Below are 13711 nucleotides of genomic sequence, written 5' to 3'. Positions count from 1 at the left end.
ATTTTTGTTGACCTTTGTCCATGGAAGGTCCCTGCAAAATTTCATTGAAATTGGTTCAGAGGTTTTGGAGAAGAAGTCGAAAATGTAAATTGTTTACAGACGGACGACGGACGACGAACGACGGACGACGGACGATGACGGACAAAAGGCGATCGCAATAGGTCACTTGAGACTTTGTCTCAGGTGACCTAAAAAGTTGACGCCGTACGGACGCCGCACCTCTAAAAATGAGAAAAAAACCTCTAGATGAAATGCTATTTACCCCGTGTTTATGAAGTGAAATGGATACTACTTATGCATAAATGAGCAGAATAATGTACTTTCCCTCGCCAAATTTGTTAAAAACTGGTAGGCCTGGATATTCGACATGTCTATCTCATGTCTATCTCCAATAACCACGATGAAAACTAAACAAATCAGCACATGTGTTAAATTTCTATTACCTGGCTGCTATAAATCAAATTATTGCTTTGAGTGGTTAAAATACTCTCAAAATTGGAATATTTGTGTGAAAAGTTCTAAAAAAATTCATTTCTGTAGTTCTCAATTTTTCCCCAGGTGATTTTTAACTTACTTCAGATCCCCCCCAGGTGATTTTTAACTTACTTCAGGTGTATTTTTCAAATCCCCACCAGGTGTTTTTTCTTCAACTTACCCCTGGTGTTTTTCTAAAAAGGGTGGGTGTCTCCACATCAACAAAACCTGTAACACAAAGATATTACTTCAAAAGAACTTACTGAATAAGGAAAAGGGATGATTGGTCAATATTGATCAAATGCTAAGTCAATCTTCTCTTGTGGTGTGCCTTGTATTTTTTATTCAAGTAAATAAAGAAACATTTTGTTTCGATTTGCAAGAATTACCAGTGTAGTAAGGTAATATGAAGCCTATGGTGAAATGAACTGCGGTCCATTTCACCATTATGGTCATAAGAATGCCCCATGGTGAAATGAAGGCTACCATCAATTCTTTTCTGACCAACTTTTTTTCATTAATTTTCTTTTAGTTTTCTTCAATGTGTTGTGCTATATATATGAATAATAAAAATTTAGGGTGGGGCAGGGGGTTTCACTAACCTGGTAACCATAATGGTGGAATGAAGGGTTTCAGCATATTTTGCTGTTTGACATTATTGAACAAAATCTGTTTTAGTTCACATCAATTTATGTCCTGAATATGAAAAAAATCAATAATCAAGTTTATGACAAAGTGACCAGCTTGGTGAATCAAACTTAAGTTCAGGGTTCAACTCACTATGAAGACTTTATGACAAAGTGACCGGCTTGGTGAATCAAACTTAAGTTCCGGGTTTAACTCATTATGAACACCTTATGACAAAGTGACCAGCTTGGTGAATCAAACTTAAGTTCAGGGTTCAACTCACTATGAAGACTTTATGACAAAGTGACCCGGCTTGGTGAATCAAACTTAAGTTCAGGGTTCAACTCATTATGAAGACTTTATGACAAAGTGACTCGGCTTGGTGAATCAAACTTAAGTTCAAGGTTCAACAAATTATGAAGACTTTATGACAATAAAGTAACTGGCTTGGTGAATCAAACTTTGTACACATGTATAGGGAAACATTGTGAAATTCAGACAAAACATTTATCAGTTTCACAAATGTTTATACGCAACAAGCAGATGTAGACTTTCACCTATTATTACTTTACGTAGAAACAACTCACCGTGATTGTTACATAGGAACTCTCGAGCTTTCATGATAAATGATGAACGGAGACGTAGAATTCTCTGCATCTGAACACTACGGATGTCTAGATAACGATGTTCCATTCTGACGTCCGAGGTCACCTAAATGTAGAATGAGATGTCAAAACTGAACTGTTTGTCGATTCTTGACTTTCCTACCCAGCGAAATCACCCCTACTCAAGTAAGTAAATGTATGTACCATTGTAATAACAGTAACCTTGACCTTTCACCTTTAGTTCCTGAAAAATAAATTTGTTCGAGGTATTCTTATACTTGACATTTGTACCAAGTTTGAATTGAAATTCAAAATAACTTTGGAATTGCTTGTGTGATGTCACTGTATTCCTCAACAAATATTTAACAAGAGGCCCAATGGGCCTGCATCGCTCACCTGGTATAAAACTCACACTTATAACCTTAAAAGTGATCTAAAATAAAGCTACAGGCAAAATATCAGTATTTATGATTAAAATTCGTTCAAAAGACCCTGTTGAACAAGTGAATGCACCAAAATCTTGCATGCATCTGCAGTTAAAAACTGCCGAATACAGCCGATGTTCCTGATCTGGTAGTAACAGGATTTGGCAATAGCGTTCACTTGTTTCTCCATGTTCAGTGAACTATCAATAGGCTTCAAAATGCATATATATCTGTATAGAATTATGATTATATTAACTCATTAACCCCTAAAAACACATTTGAACTCTTCCAATTCAAAGGTTGGAATAGTTCATTATAAAATTTCAGGGATGAATGAGTTTTAAAAGAGTAGAGCATAATCAAACTTTGGAAACAATAAAAACAAAACAAAACCGGACTTCCTGCATCCATCATCATAACAAATACTGAACAATGAAATGAAACATATAAGGAATACTGGTATGTCTCTTTAATGGAGTCCATTGTATACACCTAAACAAGTACCTTCTGATAGGAGATGCAGGTAGGGTGGAATGGCATCAGTGAGTTGCATGTGTTCAAAACTTTTATCTCTGAAGGAAGAATCTCAACTTCCCCACTGCCAACAGCCTGAAGGAGAAAGTAAAGATTAAAACAATGGGTTTCACACCCAGTCGGTACTAAAGACATGGGCCCCAATGTTCAAAATCTGATCAGTTTAATTATATGATAACACAACTAATTTTAAAGCATGTATTTAAAACTATTTAAATTCAAAACTGAAACAAAATGTAGATTCAAGTTAATCATCAAATAACAAAAAAAAATCCAAAACAAAATCTCTAGCTACATTTTGTATTTCAAAAACACAAAAAACATTTTGAAAATTTGCATGGACTCATTCAGTGTGCAATTAGTAATAGCATGGCCAAACTGACTAAATAATAGTAATAATTTGAGTTTCTTATATACCGCTTTATCACAACCTAGTTCCTAGGTCGTCTCAAAGCGGTTCACAAATTATTATCCGTGGTTATAGGGCCTTTGCAACCAGCCAATATCTTTCTCAACTCCCTGGGGACCATACAGCTGGTGCTGCCATTAAGGCACCCACAGCTAGCATTCAACAATTCTAGCACTGCCCAACCATGCACTCATTCACAGCTGAGTAGACTGGAACAAGCAGAGTAAAGTATGTCTCAAAAATACAACACAGAGATGTGTTCAAAACTTTTTATCTCTGAAAGAGGAATCTCCACCTCCCCACTGCCAACAGCCTGAAAGAGAAAGTAAAGAACTTTCCCTTTCTGGATAGTCACGAATCCTTTGGTCACGAGCCCGGCGTCCTACCACTAGACTACTGTGCGTCTAACTTGTCCATTAGATTGTGTCCTACATATTTTACACCTTTCTGTACAAACACTTTACTGGTCATTTGTCTGGTGTAAGTAACAGAGTACATATTGTACTGGTCACATACGAACATTTCACTGGCTGTGCTTTATGAATCTATAAACAATATATATTTACAACTGTGAGAAATATATTTTTGGAAATAGGACAGATTTTTATGCAGTAATGTTTAGTCTTTTAAAGTTAAAACAGAGACATGTGTCTAATGAGAAAAGGGGAGATCATGCAGGTAAAACAATTATCTACTGTTGCAGCTAGGGGTATAGGTCAAGCACTGAAGTACAACTTCTACATGTTTATATAGGTAGGGTGGTCAAGAGGATGATTTTGACTTTCTGATGATGAACTTTCCCTTTCTTGACAGTTACATCCCTGCTTCCCCTACCTACAGTTATTACATGTCACAGATGATTCAGTACTCAACAGCTTGCTTCGAATATCATGACTTCCATGATGCATGTCGACTGCTGATGGACAAACTTACAATGATTTCAAAAATGCAGGTTGATGCAGACTAAGGACAAGTCTTATGGTCGCCATCAGGATCTCGCCGAGAAATATGTTATTTCTTTGTTTGATATGAAGGTCGATGTTTTTGATTATGTTCATTAGTGTGCCTTGTGGTTGTCTTGTCAATACCAGAGTTCTCAATGTATAGAACATGGATTTTATCTAGATTTACAGGGTGGGGGTCATCACTGAAGCAGAAGACGCTTGCCCTTCTGGAACACCTGGTCTTATTCTCCTTGTACTTTTTCAAGGGTTTCTATGTAAATCTTTCCTTTGTTTTATCAATTTTTAGTTTGAATTATGGTTTTGTTGACACTTTATTTTCTTGTTATTTTCTCACCAAAACAGCTGGGTTTTGACTCCATGATTAGAAGGGAAAAGGTATTTTATCACCTGCCCGACCACATACATTTTCTCTGGGTACTCTGGTTTGCCCCCATATTGAGATCTTCTGTGCAGTTCCATCCAGGCAAGTATGAGTAATTAATATAAGTAGAAAAATCTTGTTTCATAAATGCCGTAAAATGAATAAAGTTTATATATACATGTATATACTATGGATGTTTTGCCAACATCTGCCCCTTCCGTCTGTCCCAAAGCACTGTACAATTGTACCTCCCTTGACAGAGCTATAAATAGCAGATAAAAGATAATGATCCCTTTTACCTGGTCATAAACACACTGGTAAACATGAATCACCTTCCCCCTTTATTTCCTTGGCATTTATTATTCCACTGACAAACTTAGTGATCTACCCTTCGTTTTGATTAAAGTAGATCACTTGGGCCGCTTTTATTTATCGCAATCCAAACAGTTGGACTGGTTGGACCAGAGTTGTTCATTTATGAAATATGGTTGGATCTAGTAATCTAATGCTGCTTTCAGGCGAGCCTTGACAAAGCCTCGCAAGGCCTGCACAAACATTTGCAGGTCTGCCAGGATTTATACCCGAAAATGTTTCATTTATAAAAACAGACAAACCGGTTGTTCCAAATAAACGAACAGGCCCTTGATAATGCATTATACACACCGCTCTCTTTTGACTGTCAGGGCGCATCATCACAATACCCTTCACTTCCACAACACTTTCACGATCCAGAGACATCACCATTTTCACCTTAAAGAACAAGGACAACAAAGGTAGGATGTACAATGTAGATAACTTGTTAATTGGTATAAACAAACAAACAAAATCATCGCTTAGTTAAATATAGGACTACATATTATTACTATTTAATCAAGAATTTTGACACAAGTATTTCAGGTTTCACTGGTCACGTCTACAGGTGAAATTAATTTTTAAACACTTTTTTTCCCAACCAACATTTTAGTATAGACACAATTTTGTTCATAAACATTTATACATGTATTTCATTTGAATTTTTGATTAATTGAACATAATTACAAACTGTATAACCAGTGTCACCAAATCTTCATTTTGGCACATATTTCAAACGATCATTGATTATCAATCGATTCTGAAGGTCCAATATTCAGTTTTGAATATGGGACCGATTCAAACCATTACTTTTAGTGTTTAAATACAATACACTAAGTACCATGTCTGGGGGAACAGTGATCTGCACTCGTCCCGTCCAGTCATACAGCTTCAGGAACAGTTTTGAGACACGATCTACCCAGCCACACAGCTTGACAGACTGACCGACATCTGCGGTAGTCAAGCATCCACACAAGTGGGATCGGTCAGTAAAACTTATTGGTTGGTTCTCTGACGTTTTCTGACCATCACCAGCATTTTCAGTGGAACAGGTTGTACAGGAGGTGCTGAATGTCTTTCTGTTGGATTTTGTTTCTTCAATACATTTGATGAATTCTGAAAGGTCCGCAAAATAATTTTTAGATGTTTTCAATCAAACAAATCTCAATGATACATGTAGTGCCAAACAAGAGGCCCATAGGACCTGTATTGTTCACCTCCGATTCATCTGGGGCACCACCAAACCTGGCTATATAGGCAGATTTGGCTATACATGTATATCGTAAAATATTAACTAATCTATACAAGATAAATGTAAACAAACAAGTCAGCTGTGGTTGCATTTTCTTTGTGCATATTAAAAAATGATGGACAAAAATGTGAGTTGGTAAAAAGAAAAATTATAATCTTATAACACGTTTTCCAGTGATTCCTGCTATCCTCTGTATCTGATGGTCAGACATGGAAACTAACTATATCTGTACCAAAACATCAAATGATTCTCTCCCTCTCCACACATGAACAACTTTCAATGCATGTTTTCATTCCTACCTGGAAATATTCTCCGAAATCACACCTGAGACCTGAATCTGCATCTTCAGAATGCTTATCTTCGGTAAGGCAATTTACACCATGTGGAATAAACACATGCTATAGTGTGATATTAATAAGGAATAAGGAAATTTAAACAACAATGGAATTTTACCAATTCAATTAAAGTTGTGTAATAAGACACTAATCTTTGATTTCAGCAACTCACTTGTTTGGTCCACAATGTTATGAATGTGTAGAAGGACAAGGAATAGTGATAAGGAAGTGCCGTTGCTTGGGCTCGAACCCGCGACCCTTGGCTCTCCAGCCTGATGCTCTACCGCTGAACTAAAGGGAAATTCCCTACAGCTGACGCTTGTAAGGCAACCTCAGCAATGCACATCTTTTACACTATTCCCCTCTTTTTTTAAACACCAACCCAGGTTCTTTGACTCCCCCCCTAAGGGTTTTCCTACCTTAAACAAGGAGGGTCAATGACACCGTTTGTAGTAAGACAAGGAATAGTGATGAAGATAGTGTCGCCGCAGTGGCTTTAACCTGCGACCCTTGGCTCTCCAGCCCGATGATCTACCGCTGCGCTAGAGGGAAATTCCCTACAGCTGATGCTTGTTGTAAGGCAACCTAATCAATGCACATCTTTTACAAATGTGCAACAGATAAAAAATGACGAGTAACTGGGTGTTTGTTAACATTCATAGTCAAATTGATATTCATATCTGCCAACATGTATATAGCCAGATTTGCTAGAGCTGTTGGCAAATATTTATGACCTCAAAGTAGGTCAACATATTCCAAAATTAAATTATTAAATTGCATTCCCCATTTTTGGTTGAAAAGGTAATAGTGAACAGTAACTTTAACCCAAATTTGAAAAAAAAACACAATTATAATGTATATGACTAGCTGCGATAACGTAGCTTTCTGACGATGAGAGATTTTTTTTTATATATTGTGCTAATCTGTAAGACTATATATAATTCACGCCTCATATGAGTATAATGCTATCAAAATATTGCATAATTGTTGAAAAAACAAATCCGTATTTAATTACCAATGAAAAAAACTCTTTCACAGAATTAACTTAGTCTGTCTTCGGGAAAAAATAGAAACAAACACCATGACAGATCACGCGTGACGTTATCTCAATTATCCTTTCTATTTATGGCCTGCATGGCCAAATATAGTATTAGTATTACTACTGATGCCGCCATGTTTACTACAATTTCCATATTGGGTCTTGGCACCCATATTTAGATGTCTGACCTATATGGTATCGGAAGAGAGACGAACTTTCCAAAAGAAATAGTTCATACTACAACCCTATTTATGAATGCAGACCAATGTGCTGTCAATTAATTCTAAAATCGCCCCAGGGTGATTCACACCGGGCTTGCTCCATTACAAGGCATGGGATCGATTTAATACCCGGTCGGGTATTAATATTAGTACTATCCTCGTGTTACCGGTTTCCGCGCACTTAAGAAGCAACCGCGATTACGTACTCATATCGGCAGAAAACTGTTGAAATTACGGAGACTGTCATAAACATGTAACCAATCTACTAATGGAAACAAAAAACTAGCAACATAAAACAGTATTTAAAAAAAAAATCAGAACAAACCATTTTTAACAAATTTCTCCCGTTGGAAGTAGCCGTCATATGTTTCCGTGTGTCTGTTTTGATTTAGTGTTCAAAGAAAGAGATAACTCGAATACACTAAAAAGAAATTCTCTACAGTGACCTGCAAGAACAAAAGCTTTGTTTGGAATAAAAAAATATCTTTGATCGTCAAATTAATTTGGAAAACAAATATTTTAAAATTTCATGTTTTTAATGGAGAATTCAATATATTAACTTGAACGAATTCATGTAATTTTATAAATTTATTTATTTCATTTATTTAGTTATAATATAGAATCTGTTAGTATTTTTTTTCTGCAGTCTTATATCGGTTTTGGTTGATGGTAAGTTATTTCTCATTTTGTTCTGTTTAAAATTGGTGAAAATTGGAAGTTTATTGCATTACAATGTTAACGTTTCATTGAAAACACTCTTTATTGATAAGAATGTCTCCTTGACTCTTCGGAAATGGAAAAAAATCGGCGAGGAAATGTGGCCTCATTTGCATACGACATTTTCGTACGTTTGTCATACTACAATATAGACGGGTTCATGAATGAAATTTATCACGTTTTTTCAGGTATGGGACCATTTTGAGCAAGATAAAAAGTGCATTAAGCAAAAACGCGCGGAAACATATGACTAGACGATATGTTATGACAAGTGATGACTGTCAGGAGCCTGTGTACTTACGCTTCAAAACTATCTTCTCATGAGACGGTTTCGTTTCAATCCATGCCTTACATCTTGTTGAAATGTGTGAAAAATTACGAGTACGCCTGGTAAGTACACTGAATAAATGTCGATAGGAATGCAAAAATGACATATTCACACGTGAAACACACCGGCAGCTTTACCAGGGGCGGCCATTAAATCGGTGTAGTTATCGAGCTTGAAATATTTCCATGTAAGTCAAGGGTAAGTTCCGAAATGTTCCGACCAATTTCTCTTTTCGGAATAGTTTTATTTTGACCATGGTCCTAAGAAGGTTTACAACATGTGCTGAGAAAAATGACATTCAGATGCATCTACTGACGCAATAATTGAGAAATGACACAAGTGTTGTCGGTAAGAAAATCTGTCATTGCTGCATGATTGTATTGCCACAGCACTCAATGGATCTTTACAAGAAGGCTACAGATCGAATCAAATGCAATTGTATGCTTTGATGGGCAATAGCCTACTAATAATATATACTAGAGGGCTGTAGGGGGTGGAGGAGCAAATTTCGTCAAAGGTCAAGTTTCTGTGCGTGTCCAGTTTCTGTGCTCTATATATAGTTTGTGCATTGTTGTGCGTATGCCATAAATTTGTTGATGTTGTCAGTTTTTCGGTAGCAGATGTACAGTAGGCAATTACTCGACATCAGCGAAATGAAATGAAAACAATTCATACCATTTACTAATTAAAAATTGTCTGTAGAAAATAACTGAGTCACTCAGATGATTTTGACTGCATTTCATCTGTAGTCATGCATTGTGCGTCAGATCCTGATGAAGTCGATCTAGGGTTAAATTAATCGATAATTCCATTATAAACATGACCCTTAGTTTTGTCAAATAATCTTGACTTGGATTCCCGGCTATGTCGGAGTAAATGGAAATGAAAAAGTAGATAGAGCTGCTAAGGCAGGGAAAGATATTAAGCTGCCTTATTCTGATTTTAAAACCTTCAATAGCTAATTTTATTAAAACAAATTGGCAAAGTAAATGGTCTGAAGAAAGAAACAATGATGAAGTTATTTTCAGTTCAACTTAATGTAGGTTCATGTGCAAAAGGTAGAGCAGACTGCAGAGAGGAAGTTGTTCTCTCGCGACTACGCATAGGCCAAACCTGCAGCACACATAGCTACAATTTTTTGCATTGGGAAGACCAACCTTGTTGTCATGCCTGTGATCAGCCATTTACAGTCAAACACTTTATGATTCAATGCGCTGATTTCAAACAATACATGACCGATTTTATAATGTACCCTCTATGAAAGAATTGTACCTGCTGCCCCCATTGCATGATCATAAGAGGCGACTAAATTTGGGATCTTATCTTTGCTCTTCTTTCTAAACAACTTTCTTCTTCCTAATGTCTCCCTTGACAATGCCTCACTTTTGGCCTGTAGTTGAACGTTCACACCTGTGAGGAAAGCCTTGGGTTCTGTCCCCTAGCAGGGACATACCAGAGTCTGTAGAAATGGTAGTTTTTACTCCTGCTGAACGCTAAGCAATTTAGGAGTAAGACGACTGGTTTACCCGTTGTCAGTATAATGTGACCAGGTGAGGTGTCCTGCTGGGTGTCTTCGGCAGTATGTTTCAGTGAGGTAGCACTATAAAGTCGACATCAGTTCCGCGCTATTACAAGGAGACAAACTCAAACATATTGCAGCTTCCCAAAACACACGCATACACTACACGCATTCATCTTGTACACAGGGGAGGTCGTCCTTAATTTACCATAGCTGTTGATAGGACGTTAAACAATACTAAACCAAACCAAACCCTAGCTAAAAAGTGTCTTATTTTCCCAAAATGACCAAAAACTAGGTATCAAAACACTGTATATGCTGAAATTGAGATGCATTGTTATCAAAATGAATAAATATAACTTTGACCTTTTTTCAAGGTCATATTCATAGAGGTCAAATGTTCTAAAAATTCAAATTTATTTAATCCAGAATATTTGGAAAAATTGTTTTAAAGCTTTAGGTATAAAGTGGAGGACATCAATGTGCATATTTTTCGCAAGAAATGTTTGAGTTGACCACCAGGTCACCTTATGGATTATTTAGGAGTTCAAATTTCATATGCGCTATTTCAGGGTATTAAAAAACTTAAACAAATTCATATAAAATTCGAGATGATCTAGAGTCTTGATATTTGATACTTTATATGCTGGGGTGATTGACTACCAAGTTTGTTCAAATGAATGACATTGACCCACTTTCAAGGTCATAGAGGTAAAATATATAGAAATATTCAAACCATTTCTTACGAATTAAATGAAAAACCAATAGGCCAAGGATGATGATTATGGCTGTAAGTATGCTTGTAAGAAGGGCTCTAAAGTTTGTGCAAATTAATTTCCTTGACCTACTTTATATGTCATTTCAAAAGTGAAGGCAAAAACCAATTTCACTTTTGTGCAATTTTGGAGTTCTGCAGAATTCTCCATACTTTGCTTTATATTTTCACACAAATAAAGCAAGAAATATTGCACAATCTGCTTCTAGGAAGCCAGGAAATAAATAGTTCTAACTTTGAAAATATGCAGCCTTTATACATGTAGGTCATAGGCTCAATTAAGGTGAAAAGCCTGTCAAATTAATTATACATGACCATGACAATTTCTAGTTGATACTTTTTTTTCCAGATGACTTATTGAAGAAATAACATCATGTCTTCTGTAATGTCGGGGTTACGATGTCATCTATACAGAATCAAGGGACAAAATTATAGGGCCGCATCACAGACTTTATTTGAAAATTGTGAAAGATTTGCCCATTCTTTATTCGTACCTAATCTAAATGGTTCTGAGTTACATGGGTCAGTGATTGTTAAGCGCGGACATGATATAAGTCACAGCGACCTTCGCAAAAACAGAGCTGTACCAAGTGTTGGGCCAAATGGAAGCCATTTTGAACATTTTAAACAAGTGTTTGAAAACATCATTTCATGTCCTTGGAAACTTAACAGATCTTTGAACTTGTCCACTCGACAAAAACTATGTGATTCAGCAAGTAAGCTACAGTGTTTTACAAGAGGCCAAGGCAAAACAGGTCAGGGTCTGTCCCACCAAAGAACTCTTCAGGGAATTCAATTGCAGTGTGGGATGCCAACAAGGTCAGGGTTGCTCGTGCATTCTGGACCAGAATGGTTTTTATGTCGCCACATTAGTACCAGTACAATAGATCAAAAGAAGAAGGCCAGTTTGAAAGGTATGGATGCTGCAAAGGATGCCGATTATAAAGGGGACAAGTCGCGGAAGTCAATCAGGAAGAAAGTGCAGCCGGTCATTAGACAGGTAAGGTAAATGAGTATTTGTTAGATATAAAAAACCAAGTTCCATGTCCAGTTTTGTAAGGGGACACAATACTTCTATGTCAAAGATTTTAGGTAGTGCACCATTTAAATTATATAGCGATTCAGAAGTTGTGACATCATTATGTAAAAATGGATTATTGTCCATTATGTATCGTTACAGCTCTAGGTTAGACATGCACTTTTTGGCTTGGTATGCAGTGCACAGGAATAGTTGAATAGATTATTTACTAGTCCTTCGTCTATGTTGATTTCTAGAAGGTTTCATCCCAAGCAATTAAAAGGGAGAAAAAAGGGCTACTTGGAGCTACAGTATAAAAAACATCTTATAATTATTCAGTATAATTATGGTGTGACTCACAGGCAATTTTGACAGTTATCATGCAATGTTTCTGTATTTTCAACAGTTTTTGGAAATCATTATTCTTTGTATTTTTCATCTATCAGTCAAACAATATTGTTTTAGCATAATTTTCATTCCAAAAGGACCAGTTTATGTGAGTCGGGTTAGGCGACTGGTCTTTGTCTAAATCTGCTTGTCTCCAAGTAATGGACTACTATAGCTATAGTGCTACTTTCTTATCCTGTTACATTAAAAATATCTTTTGTTTTATTTTTCTGTCACCGAGTATTTTGTTAAACTTTACTTCTGAATACCGTATCTTTCACTCTTTCACTACTTAAACTTATAAGTTGATTGCACACAATATCACAGATTAATGAAAGTATGTTTTATGGCAAATATATAGAAAGTGTTCATTTTCCCGAATTCAGACCGCATTGAAAGTATTTATGGTTTCTCCTCCTCCAGCCCTGTTATATAACAATGGGTATATATAGTCAGGTAGAAAAATTGTAAGTCCTTACACACTAGTGATGGGCTGATGATCAATTATAATCGGAAATCGGTCGGTTTGTCCTTTCCAATTCTGATAATCGATTACAAATTCCGTAATCAATATAATGTGTTCTTCGTTAAAATCAAAGTGTTAAAAAGTTTTCAATATAAAACATTTATTGAAAGTAATGTATTCTGATTATTATTATATGATTGATAAAACTAGTGTATAGTTAACTTCAGTCTATTGGTGTAATGGTAGTGTTCTTACTTTATTTGGGTATTCAGTCCCATAAATTTATAAACCGATTATGCAATCGATCATCGATCGGTTTACGACTTTCGATTACAAACCGTTTATCGATTATGAATTTTAAACCGATTGCCCATCACTATAACACACCTTTCAGCTTTAGATATAAATAGTAATTCTATCTCCAAATCAAAGAGATTGAATTACATTGCCTTACCATGATTTTTAGGTCACCTGAGACAAAGTCTCAAGTGACCTATTGCGATCGCCTTTTGTCCGTCGTGCGTCCGTAAACAATTTACATTTTCGCCTTCTTCTCCAAAACCCCTGAACCAATTTCAATGAAATTTTGCAGAAACCTTCCATGGCCAAAGGTCAACTAAAATAGTTGCCGGTTTGGTCCCCGGCCCCCAGGGGCCTGAGGGGCGGGGCCAAAAAGGGTCAAATTGACTAAAATTTCAAAAATCTTCTTCTCAAGAACCACTGAACCAATTTCAATGAAATTTTGCAGGGACCTTCCATGGACAAAGGTCAACAAAATGTTGGCCGGTTTAGTCCCAGGCCCCCAGGGGCCTGAGGGGCGGGGCCAAAAAGGGTCAAATTGACTAAAATTTCAAAAATCTTCTTCTCAAGACCCAGATATGGTAGAATCAAATACTCTTCATA

At 36.5% G+C, this 13711-nt stretch overlaps 2 protein-coding genes across 3 annotated transcripts in view; one reads left to right on the top strand and one right to left on the bottom strand.

The window, feature by feature from the left end:
- Positions 1-8797, bottom strand: part of LOC110460926 (aspartate--tRNA ligase, mitochondrial-like) — a 28792-nt gene extending 19995 nt beyond the window's left edge. For both annotated transcript variants that reach the window (XM_021514149.1, XM_021514150.1), the window contains exons 1-6: positions 8617-8797; positions 5593-5867; positions 5064-5150; positions 2636-2740; positions 1689-1812; positions 656-702 (exon numbers count right to left, since the gene is read on the bottom strand). In XM_021514149.1, the coding sequence (XP_021369824.1) occupies positions 656-702; positions 1689-1812; positions 2636-2740; positions 5064-5150; positions 5593-5867; positions 8617-8749 (771 nt within the window). In that variant the 5' untranslated portion in view covers positions 8750-8797. The remainder of the gene's footprint in view (positions 1-655; positions 703-1688; positions 1813-2635; positions 2741-5063; positions 5151-5592; positions 5868-8616) is intronic.
- Positions 8798-8889: 92 nt separating this feature from the next.
- Positions 8890-13711, top strand: part of LOC110460928 (required for meiotic nuclear division protein 1 homolog) — a 27040-nt gene continuing 22218 nt past the window's right edge. The window contains exons 1-2 of the mRNA XM_021514151.1: positions 8890-8991; positions 11287-11937. Coding sequence (XP_021369826.1) covers positions 11311-11937 — 627 coding nt within the window. The 5' untranslated portion in view covers positions 8890-8991; positions 11287-11310. The remainder of the gene's footprint in view (positions 8992-11286; positions 11938-13711) is intronic.

The sequence above is a fragment of the Mizuhopecten yessoensis genome, unplaced genomic scaffold (assembly GCF_002113885.1).
Source record: "Mizuhopecten yessoensis strain PY_sf001 unplaced genomic scaffold, ASM211388v2 scaffold10523, whole genome shotgun sequence".
Taxonomy (NCBI): domain Eukaryota; kingdom Metazoa; phylum Mollusca; class Bivalvia; order Pectinida; family Pectinidae; genus Mizuhopecten; species Mizuhopecten yessoensis.
This window is presented reverse-complemented; position numbering and strand designations above follow the sequence as displayed.